At 40.9% G+C, this 24006-nt stretch overlaps 1 protein-coding gene and 1 long non-coding RNA gene across 7 annotated transcripts; both read left to right on the top strand.

Annotated features, from left to right (window-relative positions):
- Positions 1–243: 243 nt before the first annotated feature.
- On the top strand, positions 244–6440 carry LOC133368679 (uncharacterized). 6 transcript variants are annotated; one of them, XR_009758734.1, is made up of 4 exons: positions 244–530; positions 1799–2051; positions 3660–3776; positions 5552–6440. It is a non-coding gene; the product is annotated as an uncharacterized LOC133368679 (long non-coding RNA). The 6 variants fall into 6 exon arrangements; XR_009758730.1 differs by lacking the exon at positions 244–530 and adding an exon at positions 544–729; XR_009758735.1 differs by lacking the exon at positions 244–530 and adding an exon at positions 738–900.
- A 2042-nt stretch (positions 6441–8482) lies between these two features.
- LOC133368769 (uncharacterized protein C9orf57-like) lies at positions 8483–19364 on the top strand. The gene is made up of 3 exons (XM_061593383.1): positions 8483–8534; positions 16043–16162; positions 19231–19364. The coding sequence occupies exons 1-3, from the start codon at positions 8483–8485 to the stop codon at positions 19362–19364; spliced, it is 306 nt and encodes a 101-aa protein (XP_061449367.1).
- Positions 19365–24006: the final 4642 nt, after the last annotated feature.

Here is a 24006-nt window from a genome sequence, read left to right as displayed (position 1 = left end):
TCTATTGGCAGGCCCTCTGTGTTTGGTGAGGTAAGAGACTCCAGAAGGTCTGCAGAGCTTGGAAAAGTTACTTTTTTGAACTACAACTCCCATCAGCCCCAGCCAGCATGGCCACTGAATTGGGCTGATGGGAGTTGTAGTTCAAAAAAGTAACTTTTCCAAGCTCTGGACCGTCCTGGGAATTGTGGGTTTGCTCAGGGGGGGCTTCCTCAGCAGATTGCTTTACTCACAAGTCAGGACATGAATTTGCCAGTCCGTTATTTATGGAAAGAGAGACGTGTTCCAGTTTGATCTCATCCTTCGCAAGGGAGAGTTCGAACGCAAGGTTGAAGGCTGCTTCCTCAACTTTTGGTGTTTGCATAACACATTTAGTGTCAATAGACCAATCCAAACTGAGGCACTTCTCATCTGCAGTCGATTTACTCTTCAAGTCTGGGAAAAACTGAGTAATTTTTATTTTGGAGTCTTGCCCCTTTAAATCAGCAGTCCCGACACCTGGGGTAATACCCATCGCTCTGTATCCTGTTCTTGTAAGTACCATGACTAAGTAACTTTAAAATAAGTTTCCTTTAAAAGGAAGCAGAAACACAAGTCTATCAAGCTTGAAGCTAGCATAATAAAACAGAGATAAAAAGGATAGTCATAAACATGCCACAGCTGCACAGTGTCAATATAATCGGGAAACTTGTTAACACCCAGCGTAGAAGTGAAACAGCAGTGATAAAGCCAGTAAGTGTCCAAATACCAGCAGTGGGAAGATGAAGGAAATAATGACGCTTCTTGTCGCTTTTTAGCAGAGCTTACTTGAAATGGTTCCCTTATCAGAACGCTGTAGAAGGAGATTTGATGGTAGGATGCGGGCAAATTTCCTAGAACCACCGGCAGTAATTATCAGGAGAAGTCAGTAGGTGATAATATTAAGTTGTTAAAGTTGTTAAAATTGTTGAGACAGCAGTCCAAAGATAGTGAATACTAGATAGAATTAATAGTTAAGAACAAGGTCCCGCAGTAGCGTCCTTCTAGTTCGCCATCTTGCCTCATTTAACTGAAGTTGGGTGTGTGTGACATTTTGATATATATCTCTTGAACCAGACCACCTAGAAATTTAGTATTTTTAAAATGAAAGCTGAGAGTTCTGAGATTGAGGTGACTCACCCAGAGACCCAGAGATGACCCCAAAAATCCAGAGTCTCCAGGTGAAAACCAGAGATCTGGTAAAACTAACCAAAGCAGACTAAATGTCTGCACCTTGCATCAGGCATCATGCTCCATCAGATTTGGAGCCAGACGCAGAAGGTGATCCACCCTCCCCACAGTGACACAGGGGAGGAGACTAGGATCGCAGTTCTGGGGGCTTATTGTGGGGGAATGGTTGGTGAGTGAAGCGAGCAGGGCACAGACCCTAGTTTTTTAAAAGAAACTCTGGAATAGCCAACAACAAACTAACAAAACTTACAGGACAGATGTTTCAAACATGAAATCTTTGTTGTTTTTATTATCTCAACAGAGTGTAAATAAGTAGAAAACACAATCTCCAAAATAAATGAGGACCTCCACATTCTGTATCATGAACTTGCTCAATGCAAGTCAATTGAGATGAAGCCTCAGAATCGTGGCTTTTAGTGTCTGTTCCCATTCTCCACTTGGCTCAGTCTCACCTCTGTAGTTTCAATGAGTCATTTATGAAGAGTCATTAATTTGACTATCAGGCTTAATTTGACTATCAGCTGAAGCCTCCAAATGGGCATAGCACATCCTGCTTTTATCATTTCCTGATAAGGCTTTATTTCACTTTAAGGGCACAGATGGATCCCAGTATTGGCTTCAAGTCCCATGGTGCTTAAATCCATCTCCAGTTTAGTCAAAGTGCAACTGTGTGATGACTGTAACACAGAACACAGTCACCACCCATTTCTGCCAGTCCTCTTACATGGACTGAGTTCTGCTGAGGAGACCTTATTGCTCTACCAAGTCATTGATTGCAGAGAGAAAAGAAAGTATGAATAAGATTCTGCTTCTCAGTATCTCCGTCCTTCTCTGGTCTGCCCTGGGTGAGTAGCTATATCTATTCTAAAGCTAAAGACTGGAGGGATGTGTGTATATGCAGTGGAGAGAGAACTCATCTTTTCCATATTTCCCGTTGGATAGTACTAAGGCCACCAATTACTTAAATCTATGAATGGAAGGTCCTATTTGTATGTTGGTTTTTCTTTTAGGGAATATTTTGTCACTGTTATGATGAGCAGTTCTGTCAGTGCCCTCGTTGACCTTGGGGAATGGTGAGAAATTTGGTCCACTTCGGATTTTCATGTGAACCTACCCCATTAACACTTCCTGAAACAATACACAAATTGAAACACAGCAAATTTTGAAATTGAAGCTCCTCCAAATCTGGTGGTTCTCCAACCAAATAATATGTGTATTGGAGGAAAGTGTGTATAAAATACATCTATTAGTGGAAAAATAACACACACAAAAGCATGATCATCAGGATTGATGACTTTATTAGGAGAGGGACAGGGACTGTTTAATCCTGTTGATTGTCCCTGATCTCTCAGGGTTTTTTGATATCATTGACCAAGGTATCCCTCTCGATCGGATCTGTAGATTGGTGGTTGCCGGCACTGTGATATAGTTGCTCCACTCCTATCTTACAGGATGGATACCTGAAAACAGCACGGAGCAACTTCTGCTTGACCTCTTGGCATTTATGAATGGGGCTCACAAGGTTTCATCCTGTCCTTAATACATCTATATAAAACTGCTGGGAGAAGTCATTTGGGGATTTGGAGCATGGTATCATAACACCCAGCTTTCTCTCTCCATTCTGACTGAATCAGGAGAAGCTGTACAGGTGCTGGATGAGTGCCAGGAGACAGCAATGTGCTGGATCTGGTCCTGGATGATGGCACCTGTTGTCCTGAAACATCTGAAGAGTAATGGGACCCTTCCTTCTTGTTTAGATGGTAACAAAAGAAATGTACAGAAAGACAATTTGTCCGCCATTTCTCAGATATCATGTGTAATGACTTTGATGACTTCCTCTGAATGTTTGTTTATAATCACCATTCTTAATTTGGGAGGCCCATCCTCTGAGAGGGTGGTGCAGCTGAATCCTACACAATGCCATATAAAGCTACACAAACCCTGTAAGAGCTAGAGGTTCCTACACACACTCACAGCCTTATATCTCCAACCCCTTTCCTGCTTCCAGGTAAGCAAGAGGCACCATCACAGTTCAAGGGCACATAGTGATGGAGGGTTTGGAATCAGGGCATGGCTTGGGCAGAGTCCCAGGGACCAGAGGAGTGCATTTGGCCCCTTGGACTGAAGTTTCCCACTCCTGGTAATGTGGTTAAAATCTAGCAATAGTACTGAGGAGACTCAAGTTCAAATCTCTCTAGTCACCCATGAATGCTGATCTTGGGCCAGTCTCTCAGATGAACTTACTTCACAGGCTATGTGTGCTTTGGGGAAATCATGCATACTACCGTGGAGGAATTGTGGGATATAAATGGGATGCCTCTCTTAAATGACTTTCAAATATGTCAATCGTTATTGTTTGAAAGTGCCTTTGTGCAAGCCACGAACAGTTTGTGAAAGGCAAGTATCAATGCCTTTGATTAATAACAACAGCAATAAATTCCTCTTTCCATCAGCTGATGCTCTTCTCTGCAGTGTCTGCCAAGAATATGATATGGCTTTTGGGTGTGTCACTGGAGAATTGACTTGTGAACCTAAGCCAGGACAGAAGTGCAAGCTGGTCTTCATTGAAGGTATATTTGCTTCCAAATGAAATGATGCTTGTGCTATTTTTATTTATTTATTTATTACATTTATACCCCACCTTTCTTCATCAAGCTCAAGGTGATACACTTGGTTCTCCCCTCCCGACTTTCTCCTGGTATGTTAGGCTGAGAGGTAGTGACCGGCCCAAGGTCACCCAGTGAGCTTCATGGCTGAGTGGGGATTCAAACCTTGGTCTCCCAAGTCATAGTCCAGGATATTTCTCAGTACTATATACCCACCTCATGGTCATCATAAGGTGGTGTCTATATCTTTAAACTCACTCAGGAGTGATTAATCTTCCTGGCACATACATCTATCAGAGTTTTGTCTGTACTTGCCACAATAAATATGATGGCCACCACTTGGGTTGCTTTAAAAAAAACAGATTAGACAAATTGGGTATGGGTACCAGTTGCTTTTAGGCATGGTGGCTGTATATTATCACCAATATCAGAAGCACTAGGCCATTGTTAAATTGAAGGTCTGTGAGGTACCTTGGGAATAACCAAGGCTTGTTCACTATGCTTGACCTTGACTACAGTTTAGCATGATACAGTGTTTATTCTAACATGCAGCTAGACACATTTTGTGCAGTGTTTAAAAAAATTGTGCAGTGTGAAATACATTTTTATGCAGTTGGGAATGTGGGATTTAATAAAGAGCTAGGTAATTTTTAAAAAAGAAAGAGATGAAAAAAGAAATAGAAATAGAAAATGAAGATAAATAATGCTTCCTTTCAAATCTTCATAACCTTATACTACTAGTCAGTGCTTTTTTGGTGGTGGTGGTGGTGGTGATGGTAGTAGTAATAAATGTGCCAGTACTTATAACTTGATAAAAGTACTGTGGGTGCCAGCACAAAATGGCTGGCATGGGCAGCAAAAAAAGGGGTGCTGGTATTCCATACTGGCGAGTACTGTCACAATAAAGCCCTGCTAATAATATATTATGGATTACTTGGAATAGTTTGGGGGTGGGCAGTATGCTGGCTACTTGTGCAGCAGGAAAAAAAGTTTAGAATAAACCGGCACGACATGTGGAGCAGGCCAGTGACAGTTTCATCTGACTACATGAACCTAGATTTCAGTCCAAAGCATCTTGTGGAGACCATTATTCTCCTCCCAGAGCTACAATTCCCGAAGTACAAAGTGCATTCAGCTGACTGTGCCTAGTAGCCTCCCTGTGATTGAGAACCCTGATACTCTGCATCTGTGTTGGAATTGCTTTTTAATACGTTCTTAAACTTTCTTTTTAAAAATGTTTTTAATCTTAGAAGATGTTTTGATAGCTTTTTTAAAGAAGCGTTTTTGAAGATGTTTTGTTTTAATGTGTTTTAAAGTTTGTTTTTATGATGTTTTAATGTTTTTAGTGCTTTTGTTTGCCGCCCTGGGTCCTGCTGGGAGGAAGGGGGGAAATAAATGTAATAGTAATAGTAGTAGTAGTAGTAATAATAATAATAATAATAATATGGGGTTCCTGATTGGGGGAGGATTCTTCATTGCACTTAGAAGCCCCCTTCAACGTTTGGGGGAATGGTGGCAGAGCCAGCATAAGCACCTCACATCCCCTGCACACTTGACACCCCTGCACATTCTTTGAACACCTGAACAGGGCTACAACTTGTCTAAAATCTCATCTTAGATCTGTATGTAAAGCATGGTGGAGGTTCAAAGCATGATCCATTTATTGATCTATGCTCAGGGCAGATTGTAAGAAGTGATGTGGATATACTAAATGTGTTCGTTTTCCTTTTTTTCTACAGAGGGAGAAATGCCTTTTTATAGGGAAGGGTGCACTACAGTACTTGGACAATGTGACACTATAGTGCTTAATATTAATGGCAAAAGAACAACAACATGCTGTGATTCTCACGACCTCTGCAACAAACCAATATGAAAGTAACTGTCGAACCATCAGGCCTTTCTCCTCTACCGTATCAAGCATTCAAGGGCTCATTCTACTCTCTCCCCAAGCTTCCAAAGCCTCTGCTGTAGAAAAGTATATTCTGGGTCACCTATCAAATAGTCAAATTGCCAATGCTATCAAATATCAATGCATGCCAGCTACTAAATGATACTAGATACCAAGAAGAATTGACTGTCAAATGCTGACACCTACCAATATAACATACTATGGGAGATAGCAAATACTGATTTTCAAAACAACTATGTAATTTCTCAAACATTCACAAATGTTCTAATGGCATTGCATCAAATTCTAATCACACTTATTTGTTTTGTATGTAGTGTTTAAAAAATAACAATCTATTTATATTAAAAAGGGAACAACATTGGTGCATGATGTTCACAATACAGAATTAGGTGGGAAACAATATTTGTTTCATTTCATGCATCAGACAGTTATGTCTTTCATTCATCCCAGCCAGTCAGTCCATAGAGTCCCATGTGTGGTTGGTGGACTCCTCAGACCATCTTGTGTATTAATCTATAGAATAAAAGCATGGCATTTATCTGCAAAGTCCTCCTCATCTTCAGCCATCCTCAAAGCTCAGATTTATTTAGTCATTTTCTCTGCCAAAGTTTTTTTGCCAAATACACCATATTTGTACTGAACCACCATTTTCATTTTCCCAGTATTGTGCAATTACCTGTCTTGCAGTCATAAAATGAAAAGGTTAGCATCCCTTTAAATTGTATTGTCTCATTCTTTCCATCAAATATGGTTAGTAATGCCTACGAAGATTTTTTTGTCAATTGGAGAGCTGACGATTTCACTGCACTCCAAGAATATTTTATCCCCAAACTCCCAAATTTTCTTGCAACCCCACCACATATGGAGATATCAACCTAGTTCTAAACAATCTTTCCTCTGACATTTTGGATTGACTGTGCCATAAATAAAGTTTTAAGCTTCTGAGGAGTGACATACAAATTATAATACAAGGTACCTTTGCTGGTACAGATGTAAATGCCTTCAGAAGAGACAATGAGTAGCTTGGAAAGAAGGGTGTGAATTTGTAAGGCACGGGGGAATGTTTGGGGACAAACTGTGTCTGTACAAAAGAGTACGGCTCAACTTGAACCAGGATGGAACAAAGCTGTTCATGTTTGAAATTGAAAAAGGTGGCAGAACAGCTTTTATATGGATTGCAGGATAAAGCCAACAGGAGCTGAAGAGGCTCTGGTTCAGAACAAATCTTCTGCCTAGGATGAAGATAAAAAAAGTACAGTCTTCTACATGGGGGAGGGATAGAATTAGACATTGAGAGTTCTGGGGCACAAGATAGCAATTCAGAATCCAAATCACCATAGGCTAAAATGCAAGTGCCAAAGACATTTGGAGAGAGATACTGGTTTGTATCCAAATAACATACACTCAAGGGAGACCCATTGAAATTAATGAAACTAAGTTAGCCATGCCTGTTAATTTCACTGGACATGCTATGAGTATTATTAGCATAGGATACAACAAACTGTATATACATGTTTCCATCCATCAATCAATGTGTTATAGTCAATACACCAACATTAAAAAAAGAACATACAGTACACCAGAATCTCAGAACAAAACGGATTATAAAAGATTGACATAATAGCAGTTATACAACATACTGTATATAGGTATTTATATGCTACTGCTAGAAGCCTTGGAGCCAGAATGGGCAAGCTGTTGGTCTTAGAGGAGAGCATAGATAGAGTGGGTTTAACAGAAACCTGGCAGAATGGAGAGAACTAGTGGGACATGCTCTGGCTACAAACACTATATGACGGACAGGGAAGGGCATCCCTGAGGTGGCGTTGCTCTGTACATCAAAGAGAATCTAGAGTCCAACAAGGCTTTTATTATGCTGTGACTTAACGCCACATGCCAGTGGTGTGTGGGTCCAGGAGCAGCAAGTGGGTGGAGCAAGGGTTTTGTAGACTATATCCTACCCATTCAACCATCAGAGGTTTCATCCGACACATACCGCAAACACATCTTACATCTCTTACCCAGGCAAGCAAGAGGCATTGTTGCAGTTAAGGATCCATTTCAGCCAGGCAAAATAACTTCGAGAGGGCACAGAGCTGGACTAGCGCAAGGTATGATCTGGGGAAAGTGGGTGGAGTCTGGGGAGGGACATGGGGGTTTGAGAGGGATCTTGAGGTTCCCTACCTCTATTTTATAGTGTCTGACTGTCTGTCTGTCTGTGTACTAAGTGAAACTCATGGCAAAGCTCTGAGCTCAACAGAGGATAAAGAAGTAGAGAAGACTATCTCCAATATAAAGGAGGACCTTCTTATTTTGTATCATGGTATTTCTCCTTGCATGTCAATTGAGATGAAGAGATGCTCATCTCATATGTCCTCTCAGAGTCTTTGTTTTGGTGACTTGCCCCATTTTTTACCTTGGCTCAATATCATCTCTGTGTTTTCAATGGGTCATTCATGAAGGCTCATTAATTTGACTATCAAGTATTCAGCTGAAGCCTCCATATGGGCATAGCACATCCTGCTTTTATCACTTTCTGATAAGGTTTTATTTCAGTTGAAGGCACATATGGACCCCAGTATTGGCTTCAAATCCCATTGTGCTTAAATCCATCTCTGGTTTATTCAAAGTACAACTGTGTGATGACTTTAACCAAGAGCACAGTCACTGCCCTTTTGTGTCTGTCCTCTTATATGGACTGAGTTCTGCTGAGGAGACCTTGTTCCTCTACCAAATATTTGATTGCTGAGAGAAAGAAAGTATGAATAAAATTCTGCTTCTCATTATCTCTGTCCTTCTCTGCTCTGTCCTGGGTATGTAGCAGGAAATAAAACTAAAGACTGGAGGGTGTGTGTATATGAGGTGGAGAGAGAACTCATCTCTTCCATATTTCCCATTGGATAGTACTAAGGCCACCAATTACTTGAATCTGAGAATGGAAGGTCCTATTTTTACGTTTTTCTTTTAGGGAATATTTTGTCACTGTTACAACCAATAGTTTTGTCAGTGCCCTCATTGATTTTAGAGAATGGTGAGAAATTGGGTCCACTTTGGATTTTCATTTGAACCTACCTAATTCACGCTTCCAAAACAATATAAATCAAAACGCAGCTTTCTTTTGAAATTCAGACTCATCCAAATCTTGAGATTATCCTACCAAATAATATGTACAATGTGTATGTTAGAGGAAAATATGCATCAAAACTCATCTATTAGTGAAAATAACACCCCAAAAGGCATAATCACCAGGACTGATGACATTTATCAAGAGTTGGACAGGGGATGTGTAATCCTGTTGATTCTCCCAGATCTCTCAGGGTTTTCAACCGTGGTATCGCTCTGGATCAGATATATAGACTGGTGTTTGTGGGCACTGTCTTATGGTTGCTCCATGCATATCTTACAGGATGGATACAAGAAAGTAGCACTTGTTGACTTCTGCTTAGCCCCTTGGCATTTATGTATGGGGCCACACGGTTCATCCTGTCCTTAATTCATCTCTATAAAGCTGCTGGGAGAAGCCATCTGGGTATTTGGAGTGTGGTGTCATCAGTATGTGGATGACACCCAACTCGCTCTCTCCGTTCTAACTTAACAAGAAGAGGCTGTTCAGGTGCTGGATGAGTGCTAGGAGGCAATAATGAGTTGAATGTGATAATGAATGATGGCGCTTGTTGTCCAGCAAGAGGGACTGCACCAGGCATGTCAGGACCCTTGAGCACCAGCCTGAAGGAAGGGGAGGGAAGGGGCAAGAGGGGGGATAGGAGGAAGGAGGTGGGTTTGATCATTTGCATACTTTTTGAGTTCAATGGGATTTATTTCTGTGCAATCATGTTTGAAAATGGAAATGGACTGCCTTCAAGTCAATCCCGACTTATGTTGACCCTATGAATAGGGTTTTCATGATAAACAGTATTCAGAGGTAGTTTTACCATTGCCTTCCTCTGAGGCTGAGAGGCAGTGACTGGCCCAAGGTCACCCAGTGTGCTTCATGGCTGTGTGGGGATTCAAATCCTGGTCCCCCAGGTCATAGTCCAACACTGACCTGGGGGAGGGGCAGGGAGGAGAGGAGATTGGGTGTGTGGGCACTGGGCAGAGGGGAAGCCCCTTTCCTTTCCAAAAGGAAAACATTGTGAACAGTATCATTGCTTTTCAGCATTTCCCCCACCTTTTTATTCTACAGCAGGCACATGTAGCCTCCCACCCAAATGTAAACCAAAGCTGTCCCTGGCCACATCCATACCAGGCCTTTATTTCACTTTGGACAGTCATGGCTTCTCTCAAAGAATCCTGGGAAGTGTAGTTAGTGAGGGTGCCAAGAGTTGCTAGGAGACACCCTGTTCCCCTCACAGACTTCAATCAAAGTGGCTGACTGTTAAACCAGTCTGGCCACTGAAGCTCTCTCAGTGGAACATGAGTCTCTTCTCAACACCCTTCACAAACCACCCTTCCCAGGATTCTCTGAGGGAAGCCATGACTCTCTCAAATGAAATCAAAGTCTGGTGTGGATGTGGCCCCCTGATTAGGCAAGCCCAGCAGCTGTGAGTCTGGCTTTTAGAACTCTGACAGTTGGTTCTTACTGAGCATGCCCGATGTTATCATAGGGTTCCAGCCAAAATTTCTTAAATTAATTAAAAATCAGCCAGGCTTTTAAACTGCAGAAGATGAAGGTCAGAGTATGGGGCAAGGTCAGTATTAGGATTACAGGTACTCTGTGAACATGGCTGATTTTTAATGAATTTCAAAAGATTATGAGAACTCTCAGAGAAAAAAGTCCAAAAGGGCTCTGGGTTTTTTTTCTCTCTTTTTACACTTTGAACTGTCTCTTCTCTCTGACTGTTTTGTGTATCACCATGAAAATTGAGAATGTTGTTAAGCAAGTGTTTCTGAGTTCAGGGCTATAAGTTTTGTAAGGTTTTGTTTTGAAATGAGCTTATGGGAAGCATCAGAATGGCATGGGGGTATTTTCAATATAACATTGTGGAATGTGAAAAATCCCCACTGGCTAGAGTATACAGCCACTCTTGTGACTGTATAATTAAAAAACTAGCAACATTGGTACATGATGTTCACAATATAGATATAGGTGGAGAACAATCTTTGTTTCATTTAGTGAGTAGGATGGTTATGTCTCTCATTCATCCCAACAGGTCAGTCCCAAGAATCACATGGTGGGATCCTCTGACCACCTTGTATTAATTATTGGGGAAAATGGCATTTATCTGCAAAGTCCTCCTCATCTTCAGCCATCCTGAAAGCTCAGATTTTAATAATTTTTTCTGCCAAAGTGTTTTGCCAAACCTAACAATACCATGTGTGTACTGAACCTCCACTTTCATTTTCCCAGTATTTTTACCTGTCTTGTAGTCATAAAATAAAAAAGGTTAGCATGTTTTTAAATGGTATTATTTCATTCTTTCCATCAGAAATTGTTAGTAATGCCTATGAATATATTTTGTTGATTGAAAAGCTCACTATTTCACCACACCCCAATAATACATTAACCCCAAACTCTTGAATGTTCTGATAACCCCACCATGCATGTTGATATGTGCCTAATTCTGAACAGTCTTTCCTTTGACATTTTGGATTGACTCTGTCATAAATATAGTCTTAAGCTTCTGGGGTGTGAGATACCATTGTTCAAGCTATTCTCACATATCTTTGCAGATACAGACTTAAATGGTTTTACATAAAAAGTGGTGATGGGTGGAGGAGTTTTGGATTTGTCAAGTACTGGGAAATGTTTGGAGATAAGCTGTACAAAAAGGATGGGTTTGAGTTGAACTGGGATGGAACCAGACTGTTGGTTCTTAAATCAAAAAGGTGGCAGAGCAGTATAATGCCTAGGCCAAGTTGTAATGCCCAAGGGCAAGGTTCTTTGCAAGTTTGGATACAATAACAACACAGATGGTGTGAACAGTCACAGTTTACTAACTACTAAGCAAAGTATAGAGATACAGAATGTGAATTAGTCAATCTTACATTCCTTCTGCTGTCAGGGAACCCTTCAGAATGACAATGAAAGGACCCCTGTAGGAGCTTTGGTACACAGAACACTCTGTCCTAGGATCTTAGGTCTACCCTGAGTTCCACTATAGGATGGTTTTGCAGGGCTTTTTATATTCTTTTTATACTCTTAGATGCTAATAAGCCACGCCTGCTGTTTGGGTCATTTTGGCGACGTTTATGTGAACTCGTGGGAAGAAGCTAAGATCTGTAGCTGACTAGTGATCCTCTCCACTTCTAAACAGCCAGGTGCAAAGCCTGAGATAATGAGCTTATATCTGTAACAGTCAAGTGGTCTACATCAAAGGGAGATACATCATACATTTATTTTCCCAGATCTCACATGCTGTAGTCATAACATTCTGATGAGACATCTGCTATCCGGCACAGTCTCTTACACTGAATGCTGCGCTTGCAGATCAAAGTATAGCCTGTGAAGAGCCGCAGAAATGCTGATTTAGCTCCTTAAGGAAGGCATTCTATTCTATAGTGGTTAACAATATAAACCTCATATAATAGCTCCTAATAAGCATGGGTTCATGCCCCTAAATACATTAAACTAGGCATGCTGCATTGCATACATCACTTATATGGCAATACAACCAGTCAAAGAATATTAGGCATTAACCAGTTATATGTCTTCTGGCCCAGAAAGGATCTTGAGGCATGAAAGGAGCAAATGTGGTGCACCAATATCTAACCATCCTCAAAATACAATGGTCTTTCAGATTTATCACACTACAAGCAGCTTTTACATGGATTGCGGGGGAGCTATCTGGTTCAGAACAAATCTTCCATCCGGGATGAAGAGGGAAGTGAAAAAAATGTATGCTCTTTTAAATCCTCCTCTGGGATAAATGTAATAAATAAATAATGGGAGATGGGTAGAACTAGGCATTGAGAGTTCTGGAGCACATGATAGCAACTCATCAAAGACATTTGCAGAGAGACACTGGGTTGTATCCAACTAACATAAGCTCAGATTCGACCCACTGAAATTATATATTATTATGTCTATGAATTTCAGTGGTCTTCTCTGAGTATGATTACCATTGGATACAACAAATTGAATAAATGTGTTTATATTCATCAACCATAGACACATAAAGCCAGGCAAAATAACTAGTGTAGGGTATGCCCTGGGGAAAGTGGGTGGGAAGATATTTGAGGGCCTGAGAAATCTGTAGGTTCCCCACCTTTGTTTTACAGCAAGTGTGTGCATGTCTATGTGTGTGTTTGTGTATTAAGTAAGCGAAAATCATGGCAAAACTCTGGCAAGGAAGTGGTTCGTCAGTGGAGCAAGAAGGGGTGCACATCTTAGTTTTTTTTTAAGTCCAGAATATTAAATAACTGACAAACCAAACTTATTTAGGATAGACACTTCATACATGCAATCTTTTTATTTTTAGGTTGTTATTGTTATCTCAACAGAGTGTAAATAAGAAGAGAAGACAATCTGCAATGCAAATGAGAACCTTCTCATTTTGTATCATGTTCTTCCTCCTTGCATATCAATAGAGATCAGGTGAAACCCATCTCCTATGTTCCCTCAGAATCCTGGCTTTTAGTGTCTTTCCCCATTTTCCACCTTGTTTCAATCTCTTCTCTGTGTATTTTCACTAGGTCATTTATGAAGGCTCATTAATCCGATTATCAAGCATTCAACTGAAGCCTCCAAATGGGCACAGAACTTCCTGCTCCTAGGCTATTGCTTCCTGAAAAGATTGTATTTCATTTTAAGTGCTTGCAAGGGCTCCAGTATAGGCTTCAAGTCCCATGGTGCTAAAAACTACTTCATATTTGTTCAAAGGGAACACAGTTGCTACTCATTCCTGTCTGTCATCTTATAGGGATGCAATTCTGCTGATGAGACCTTGTTCTTCTATCAAAACATCAATCACTGGAAGAAAAGAAATCATGAATAATATTCTGCTTCTTGGAATCTCCATCCTTCTCTGTGGTGCCCTGAGTGAGTAGCAGAAAATATAGCCAAACACTGGAGGGATATGGGTATATGAGATGGAGATGGGGCCAGTGTGGTGTAGAGATGGAAAGATCTGTCAATTTCGGTTCTCTCAGTTTCTCATTTTTTCAATAGTAAATTCAGTTCTCCACGTTTCTCCATCAATTTGACATTCTTTTTTTTTAAAAAAAATCTCATGAACGTTATCCAGCATTTTAGTGTGAATTTCTTCTAATCCATTTTTGTAGGCAGCTTTAATGTACACATTTTTGCAAGCAATTCCTAGTCATATAAAGTATTTTTGCATGTTATATTCACTCATATATTTATTTTTATGCACACTTTCCCCTAACATATAGATTTTTGTGAACATTGTTTGGTTCGTGAACTGCAGTGCAAAATTTGAATAAATGTGAATTTTGAAGGATGGCTGTGTTTCAGTTCTCATGTTGTTTTGGAAAGTGTGACTTTGACAGATTCTGCTTGAAATGTGAACTGAATCTAACTTCTCACTCATGTCTAGTGTGGTGTAGTAGCTAAAGTGTTGCACTAGAACCCAGGAGACCAGTGTTCAAATCCCTGCTTGGCCATGAAGTTCACTAGGTGACCCTAGATCAGCCACTACCCCTCAGCCTAGCCTTACTGACAGGGCAGTTGTGAGGATAAAATGGAGAAGGGAGAGCCATGTACACCACCTTGAGCCCCTTGGAGGAAAAGTAGGATAGAAATGTAATAAATAAATAAGTATGTCCACCAAATAGTACTAAGGACACTAATATCTGGAGTCTCAGAATGGAAGCACTTATTTGCATGTTGCTTCTTTTCAGGAATACTTTGTCACTGTCACTGCTGACTTTATGGAACGGTAAGCATTTTGATCCCATTTGGATTTTTGTGTGAACTTACCTAATTCACACTTCCCAAAACAATACACAAATTGAAAGACAGCTATCTTTTGAAATTCAGATTCCTCCAAACTTTGAGATTGTCCAACCGAATAATATGTACAATATCTATATTAGAGGAATGTGTGCCTAAAAATGCATATAATTGTGAAAATGACATACACAAATGCATGATCACCCTTTTTTATCAAGAGAGGGACAGGGGGAGTGTGATCCTATTGATTCTCCCAGATGTCTCTGGGTTTTTGATATAATTGACCACAGTATCCCTCTGGATCAGCTCCATGGATTGGTGGTTTATATTAGGTTTGATCCACTCCTGTCTTACAGGACTGATACTAGAAAGTAGCACTAGGTGACTTCTGCTCTGCCCCTTAGCATTTATGGTTTGGGGCCCCACAAAGTTCCATCCTTCCCCAATGCTATTTATCATCTGTATGAAGCTGCTGGGAGAAGGTATGTGGGGATTTGAAGTGTGGTGTCATCACTATATGGATGACACCCAGATCTATCTCTCCATTCTATCAGAATCGGGAAAGGCTGTTCAGGTGCTGCATGAGAGCAGTAATGGAATGAGAGCCAATAAACTGAGATTGAATTGTGATGAGACAGTGGAACTATTTGTGGGCATTTCTCAAGTCCAGGAGTTGGGAAGCTGACCAATTCTGGATGGGATTGCATTTCCCCTGAACGAGGAATCAGGTTTAGAACAGATGGTCATGACCTGGCCGAAAGAGCCTCACAGAAGAAATGGGGAGGCCTGCCAGGCCTAATTAGGTCCATTGGATGGAGATTATTTTCCATCACTGCTCTAAAAGATAGAGGTATCCCTAGCTGTAATGCAATTAGTTGTTAATACAATTGCATCTAGATGCCTTGTCCTGTCTTGGAGAGCCAAACCTCTTCCCAGTTCTCTGAAGAATGGGTGGTGGTGAAGGAAGCAAGATGAAGGCTAGTATGCAAATGGCAAAAGCTGAGTCTGAAGGAATACAAAGAAGAGCTCCTTTAAAACTTATTCTGTGGTGATGTTGAGAGCAAAGAAACCCTAAATTCACCCCTGATAAATAGGTTTTGCAGGTTGTTTTTGTACTGCTATAAAAACATGCCAAAGCTGTTGAGCAGAGGTGTCGGTAGAACAAAATAAATGTGTGTGTGTGTGTGTACACCCCCCATTTCCCTGAGAAGCAACACCTCACTTAAACCACATTCTCTTACTTAAAAACAATTGCCTGTGTCCAGCTTCCATATGGAGTTGAAAGTCCCCAATATAGCTTGAGCACTTTTTGCTCTCTCTAACTCTTTCTCCGTTGCACTGTATTTCATTCAAACTGCCTTGAGCTTGAGAAAAATGGAGAAAAATAAGAAAAATGACAAATGAGATGCCTGCAGTAAAGTCTGGGTTACTGTCACAGTATATAGTGACTGGTTCTCTCCTTTTGAACAGCTGAAGCTCTTGTCTGCCGTCTCTGCAAAATCTATAAGAAGGGTGTTGGTTGTACTGTTGGAGAGGAGACATGTGAAGCAGAACAGGGAGAAAAATGCAAGACAGTTACTGTCTTTAAAGGTAAGAATGTTCCCAAGTCACTGCTTGCCTCTGTTCATTTTATATTTTGGCCCTAACATGCTTGTTTGGTTTCTGGCTCTTGGATCTCCACAACATATTCTACAGACTTGCAGTTGTTGACCTATTTACATGCATCCCCCTTTTCTTCCACTTTATTCAGACTGAAAGGCTGCTGCCCAGTGACACCTACACTATTAAATCAGCAAAGGAGACTTCAGCTATAGTATCCACCCATATAGCATCCATCCTATGCCATCACACATTTCTTGTCCAGCCTTCTTCTCCCACCAACAGGACTCTGTTTTGTCCAATATCAGCTATAGGCTCAAAGCCATGGCACACTGAAATGTATAAGTATGGTTTATCCCCAGTGAACCTACTCACAACTGGTCAGTAGCTTGCTATTGAGACCACTGTAAGGCATACTTTATAGCACTATGACAATGCTCTTGGCCAACAGTAATACAATGATATGCAGGAGCATTACATGGAGTTAAACATTCCCTGTTATTATTCTGGCTTACTGTCATCTGAACACCATGATACATGTCATTCACACCATATTGTGGTTTGGTGGCACATGGCCAATGAAGATAGGAACATAAGAAGAGCCCTGCTGGATCAGACCAAACGCCAAGTATCTGGCTCCCACAGTGGCCCACCCAACGACAGTGGCCAGCCAGATGCCATGAATGCAATAACACTGTCCCACTTGTCTTACCCAGTAACTGGTATTCAGAGATATACTCTGCTCCAGAGGCACAGAAGCACAAAAACCAGAGATTAAACCTAAGTGGTCTCCAATGTAATCACTCTTTCAGCATCTCAAGATCAATAACAGTTGTATCAGTTATCATATGCTCTATAGGTTATTGATCAAAATTGACCATTGGTCTGTTTCTGTCTATCCCAACTCTGGAATTTTGACAAATCCAGTAGCTTCTCACCATTTGGCAGTGCTTAAGATCTGACAAACTTGTTGCCCCTGAAGTAGCATAATGGTATGTGCATTCCAATCACAGGGTGGTGAGATTGGAGGGTGCCAGCCCATAGTTCAGGCTTGGTTTCCTGCACAGAGTTCAAGTCAGGTATCTGTGACTTCCCAAAACCAAATGAGGATAGACAAGACTGGTCCCTAGCCTATTGTTCTCTTACACCCAGAACGATAACACTCTCAGTCAAGTGAGGGGTGAGCAGGCCTACATCCTTGTTTTAGAAGCATTGCTATTTATTTATTTATTTATTTATTTATTTTTATTGCATTTATATACCGCCTCATAGCCAAAGCTCTCTGGGCGGTTTACAACAATTAAAAACATTAAAAACTAGTATACAGATTTAAACCCTACCAAATTAAAACCCATAAAAACAGATAAGCAAGTTAAAAACACATACTATTCAAATGCTGTTAAAAAAATGCCTGGGAGAAGAGGAGTGTCTTGACCTGGCGCCAAAAAGATAACAGTGTTGCCACCAGGCTAACCTCGAACTAGTCACTTCAGTGGCAAAATAACTGTACTTGGCCAACTTTTTTTGTCATGTAAAGAGTGATGCTTAACATCCTTGTCTATGGCGTTTAACTTAGGCCGGTTTGATTGTTTTAGCAGTTCCTTCTTTTACAGAATCCCATCTTACAGGCTTGGAGGGGACCCAAAGATGACATCCACACTAACCACCTAATTCTATAACAATAAATAATGAGCTGGAGCCATGATTAAATATTACTGAAGATACTACAAGATGTCCATTTGGGAGCTAACCTTGTTATGAAAAAGTGTTTGGATTGAGAATGGGACCTACTCCCGGATTCTAGAAAAGTCAAGAAGCTCTCTTCAGGTGTTATTTTCTATGTGAAGAAAACACTGGGGGGGGTCAGTGAGGAAGAGCATGCTAGCTCCACCCCCTTGTTTGTATTCCTGTCACCCTCAGGTCACAGAGGGTGACCATGAACATATTTATATGGAAAAGTGGCACATAAATTTAAATAAATAAATAAACTATGTGGAGTGGGTAGACTCCTGTATCCATGGATTTTCCAGAGTTCTGAAATGAGTGGGGGACCTTGCAGAGATGCAGGAGGCTCACTGCTTCAACAAAATAGCTCTCCACAAATGGAAGGCAATGGGAATGACAATGAGGTGGTGCAGATAGTGCACTTTCCCCTGTTACCCTTCCTCACTTCTTTTTCTTCACAAGGAATGGTAACGCCTGAAGAAGGCTAAAGTGATGGGAGAAGAGAGGGTTATATGGAAAGGGGAAAGGACAGGAAGTGACAAGATGAGAGCATTTGAAACTGTCAGACATGAAGGATTTTAGCCTAGGTTGGTTGGATTGCCTGCAAAAAGGGATCTCTCTCTCTTTCTCTCTCTTTCTGACAATCAGAGAAAGTATATATATATTAAAGAAACTCCCATAGAGAAAATGGGAATCAGTAGAAAAATGAATGATAGTTTAATATATTTTTAATATTTGCTAATTATTTATAACTTTGCTTGGGCACTGAGTCATAAAGTATATTTATATGTAAAGTATAGAGATGGGTGAGAATTCCACTGGATTCAGATTTAGTACTGGATTTTTCAGTGGTGCACATATTTCCTGTAGTTCTCAAACACTGGAAATCTAAGGTAAAATTTTATCAAGGGCAATGAGTTTTTGAAGTTCTACTTATAAAAGGGAATTTTTTTTCTATTGCAACCCCATGGAGGTAAATTGGTAAAATCTAGTCATTTTCCCACTTTGTATCTAGATTAGGGGCACTTTCCATTTTCACCTGCAGTCAGTAATGTCAAAAAAGAACAGCTTTTCTAAAAATGATGAATAGTTTGATTGACTCCCATTTACCCTTGTGTTATATACTTTGGAGACTGGGAGCTAATGGGAGGGATGTTTTTCCTCCAAATGTAATAGCTTTCTCTATAAAGTCTAATCTTTGGATCTATATGTGAAGGAGTGCCAGTATATTATCAATCTAATCTACTTTCATTTTCAGAGGATCTGAATGAGGACCTTTAAAGGGACCAAGTAAAGGAGACAACACTAATGCATTCCTTTCCCCTCTTTTACAGAAGGTGTCAGGTATTTTTACAGAAAAGGATGTACTAATCCTCAAGATAAATGTGGAACTACTGAACAGTCTCCAATGTTTGGCAGTATGACAACAAAGTGCTGCAATAGTAGTGACTTTTGCAATGATGAATAAAATTGGCACTGATGGCTTCCTTTCTTCTCTGTCATACTCATCTAACTAAGGACTCTTCTCCATTCACTAGCAAAACTATCCAAGGTTCTGTGGTAGAAAATTACCTTCCAAGTCACACTTAAAAAAAAAATGATTATGTGTTTTGGGTGGTTGCTGTCCTATCATAGGGATAACTTCTCCCTGGATTCCCACCAGCGATCACAGCTTGATGGTGATGAGAGTGGTCCACAGTACTTCTGCACATCCTATAATTCTCTCACCTAGCATCACCAGTTCTTGCAACTGGATTACTTAATCTGAAACGTCATTCAAATTTGGTTGTAGTTTTATAAGGAATCATGGCAGACAGGACTAGCACTGGAAATCACCAGAAACTTCTGGTACATGGGGAAGAGGTCATGATATGACTAGGGGTGAGGGAGAAATATGATTCACTTCACATTTAAAGGTGAACTTACTTACTTCACACTTTCCAAAGCAAGACGCTAACTGAAACAACCATTTTTCAAAATTTTCACTACTCTGAATTTTGCAGCGCTGTCCTTCAGTGAAGTAATGTGTACAAAAGTGTGCATATGTGGATATAGTAGTGAAAATAACATACAAAAATGCATTTGATTGGGAATAATTACTTTGAAAAAATGTGCATGCTAAGCAAAATTGCATACAAAAATATGTACATTAAGAGAGATTTGTACTACAATGCTGATTAATTTTCATGGCCTTTTTTTAACCCCCCCCCCTGCAAACTGATGGGAAAATGCAGAAAATATAAATTAAGACTGGAAAAATGAAAAATGGAGAGAAACCAAAATGGACAGATTCACTCTCCCTATATATAAGTAATTTCATTTAGGGTTGTGCAGGAAGAGATTGGAGATCTGAATCCTGGAATAAAAACAGCTTATTCTGTTACTGTCATGGTGACGAGAGAGGGCTGGGAATGTCAGACCCATCCTTATCAGTATATAAACAATCAAATGAAAAGCACTGGCAGCTCCAGTAGCCTTAGGTTAAAAGTGAGTCCAGGATCTGAAAAAACTGATGTCTACTGGACTAGATCTCCCCCAGGCAGTCAACTGTAGCTCTGCTGAGGTGGCAACAAAATCCTGGATGTGGATGTTACTGTTGTTAGTTCTCAGGGTTTCAAGGTTCAGGGTTTCTAAAAGCTTATTCACACATTACACTGAACACAAGTACAAACTGTCTCTACACATGTAGAAATCTTGATGTGAAAGAGTGTATGTGTGTTGACTTGTAAAATAATAATCTGTTTTTCTATGCTTTTAAAGGTGGCATTGTGGTCATGTGTTGCTCTGTATAAATGATGCATCTACATGCCTTTGCTCATGTGTACTTTCTTCAGGGTGAGGGCCCAGTATCATAGGTACAGATTTTTTTCCCTCCTTAGCTTAAGAGATTACTCTTTCATTTTAACCCACCCATAAGCAATGTCCATCAGGTTCTTTCCTCAACAATATCCAGGTAGGGCTTGTAGATAACCCCATCTGAAATCCTAGACACCTGCTGCCAGCCAGTATCAACAACACTGAACGAGATGGACAAATCATCTGACTCAATATAAGGCATTCTTCTATGTTCCAAAGCACAGGCAGCATCTTCCCTTGATCAGGCAACTACAATCCTCGTTGTTTAGCACCACTTGGCTTTGTATTACCTCACCAGGCACCACTTGTGTTGTCCAATTTTGCTGGAAGCAAAATTTAGGTTGCTAGGTAGGATGCTGAAAGCCAGGATCTCCAAGGTGGCTTTCTCTGAAATGCTACCGGTTCCACGTATAGGACCAGCCAGACAGGCCCAGATTCGCAGTCTCAATGCGTGGATGAGACAATGGTGTCGGGTGGAAGGGTTCGGATTTGTTAGGCACTGGGGAACATTTTGGGACAAGCCGGGCCTGTACAAAAGGGACGGGCTCCACTTGAACCAGAATGGAACCAGACTGCTGGCACTTAAAATTAAAAAGGTAGCAGAGCAGCTTTTAAACTGACTGAGGGGGGAAACCCGACAGGAGCTGAGAAAGGTCCGGTTCGGAATAAACCTCCCCCCGGGATAAAAACCAAAGAAATGATGAAATTTTAAAAGGGGTAGGCCTAGAAGTAGGCATTGTGAGAGCAGGGGCACAGGATATAAATTCAGAAGAGCAAAATTACCACAGGCCTAACCACAAGTGCCAAAGACACTTGAAGAGAGACACTGCTTACAAGTGCCTGTAAGCTAATGCTAGGAGCCTGCGAACCAAGATGGGAGAACTGGAGTGCTTGGTCTTAGAGAAGAGCATTGATATAGAGAGCATAACCGAGACCTGGTGGAATGGAGAAAACCAGTGGGATACGGTTATCCCTGAATATAAACTATATCGGAAGGACAGGGAAGGACGTATTGGTGGCGGAGTCGCTCTATACGTGAAAGAAGGCATTGAATCCAGCAAGCTTGAAACCCCAAAAGAGGCAGACTCCTCCACAGAATCGTTGTGGGTGGTGATACCGTGTCCCAGGAGGGACTTAATACTGGGAACGATCTATCGTCCCCCTGATCAAAATGCTCAGGGAGACCTTGAGATGAGATATGAAATTGAGGAAGCATCCAAACTAGGAAATGTGGTAGTAATGGGTGACTTCAACTACCCGGACATAGACTGGCTGCATATGTGTTCCAGTCATGACAAAGAAGCAAAGTTTCTAGATATTCTAAATCACTATGCCCTAGATCAGTTGGTCATGGAACCGACTAGAGGGACGGCAACCCTGGACTTAATCCTCAGTGGGGACCGGGACCTGGTGCGAGATGTAAGTGTTGTTGAACCGATTGGGAGCAGTGACCACAGTGCTATTAAATTAAACATACATGTAACTGGCCAATTGCCAAGAAAATCCAACACGGTCACATTTGACTTCAAAAGAGGAAACTTCACAAAAATGAGGGGATTGGTAAAAAGAAAGCTGAAAAACAAAGTCCAGAGGGTCACATCACTCAAAAATGCTTGGAAGTTGTTTAAAAACACTATATTAGAAGCTCAACTGGAGTGCATACCGCAGATCAGAAAAGGTACCGCCAGGGCCAAGAAGATGCCAGCATGGTTAATGAGCAAAGTCAAGGAAGCTCTTAGAGGCAAAAAGTCTTCCTTCAGAAAATGGAAGTCTTGTCCGAATGAAGAAAATAAAAAAGAACACAAACTCTGGCAAAAGAAATGCAAGAAGACAATAAGGGATGCTAAAAAAGAATTTGAGGAGCACATTGCGAAGAACATAAAAACCAGCAACAAAAAATTCTATAAATACATTCAAAGCAGGAGACCATCTAGGGAGACAATTGGACCCTTGGATGATAAGGGAGTCAAAGGTGTACTAAACAACGATAAGGAGATTGCAGAGAAGCTAAATGAATTCTTTGCATCTGTCTTCACAGTGGAAGATATAGGGCAGATCCCTGAACCTGAACTAACATTTGCAGGAAGGGATTCTGAGGAACTAAGACAAATAGTGGTAACGAGAGAGGAAGTTCTAAGCTTAATGGACAATATAAAAACTGACAAATCACCGGGCCCGGATGGCATCCACCCGAGAGTTCTCAAAGAACTCAAAGGTGAAATTGCTGATCTGCTAACTAAAATATGTAACTTGTCCCTCGGGTCCTCCTCCGTGCCTGAGGACTGGAAAGTGGCAAATGTAACGCCAATCTTCAAAAAGGGATCCAGAGGGGATCCCGGAAATTACAGGCCAGTTAGCTTAACTTCTGTCCCTGGAAAACTGGTAGAAAGTATTATTAAAGCTAGATTAACCAAGCACATAGAAGAACAAGCCTTGCTGAAGCAGAGCCAGCATGGCTTCTGCAAGGGAAAGTCCTGTCTCAGTAACCTATTAGAATTCTTTGAGAGTGTCAACAAGCATATAGATAGAGGTGATCCAGTGGACATAGTGTACTTAGACTTTCAAAAAGCGTTTGACAAGGTACCTCACCAAAGGCTTCTGAGGAAGCTTAGCAGTCATGGAATAAGAGGAGAGGTCCTCTTGTGGATAAGGAATTGGTTAAGAAGCAGAAAGCAGAGAGTAGGAATAAACGGACAGTTCTCCCAATGGAGGGCTGTAGAAAGTGGAGTTCCTCAAGGATCGGTATTGGGACCTGTACTTTTCAACTTGTTCATTAATGACCTAGAATTAGGAGTGAGCAGTGAAGTGGCCAAGTTTGCTGATGACACTAAATTGTTCAGGGTTGTTAAAACAAAAAGGGATTGCGAAGAGCTCCAAAAAGACCTCTCCAAACTGAGTGAATGGGCGGAAAAATGGCAAATGCAATTCAATATAAACAAGTGTAAAATTATGCATATTGGAGCAAAAAATCTGAATTTCACATATACGCTCATGGGGTCTGAACTGGCGGTGACCGACCAAGAGAGAGACCTCGGGGTTGTAGTGGACAGCACGATGAAAATGTCAACCCAGTGTGCGGCAGCTGTGAAAAAGGCAAATTCCATGCTAGCAATAATTAGGAAAGGTATTGAAAATAAAACAGCTGATATCATAATGCCGTTGTATAAATCTATGGTGCGGCCACATTTGGAATACTGTGTACAGTTCTGGTCGCCTCATCTCAAAAAGGATATTCTAGAGTTGGAAAAGGTTCA

Source organism: Rhineura floridana, chromosome 12 (assembly GCF_030035675.1).
Source record: "Rhineura floridana isolate rRhiFlo1 chromosome 12, rRhiFlo1.hap2, whole genome shotgun sequence".
NCBI classification, from domain to species: domain Eukaryota; kingdom Metazoa; phylum Chordata; class Lepidosauria; order Squamata; family Rhineuridae; genus Rhineura; species Rhineura floridana.
Note: the sequence above shows the minus strand (reverse complement) of the source record. Positions and strands in the feature narration are given on the sequence as shown.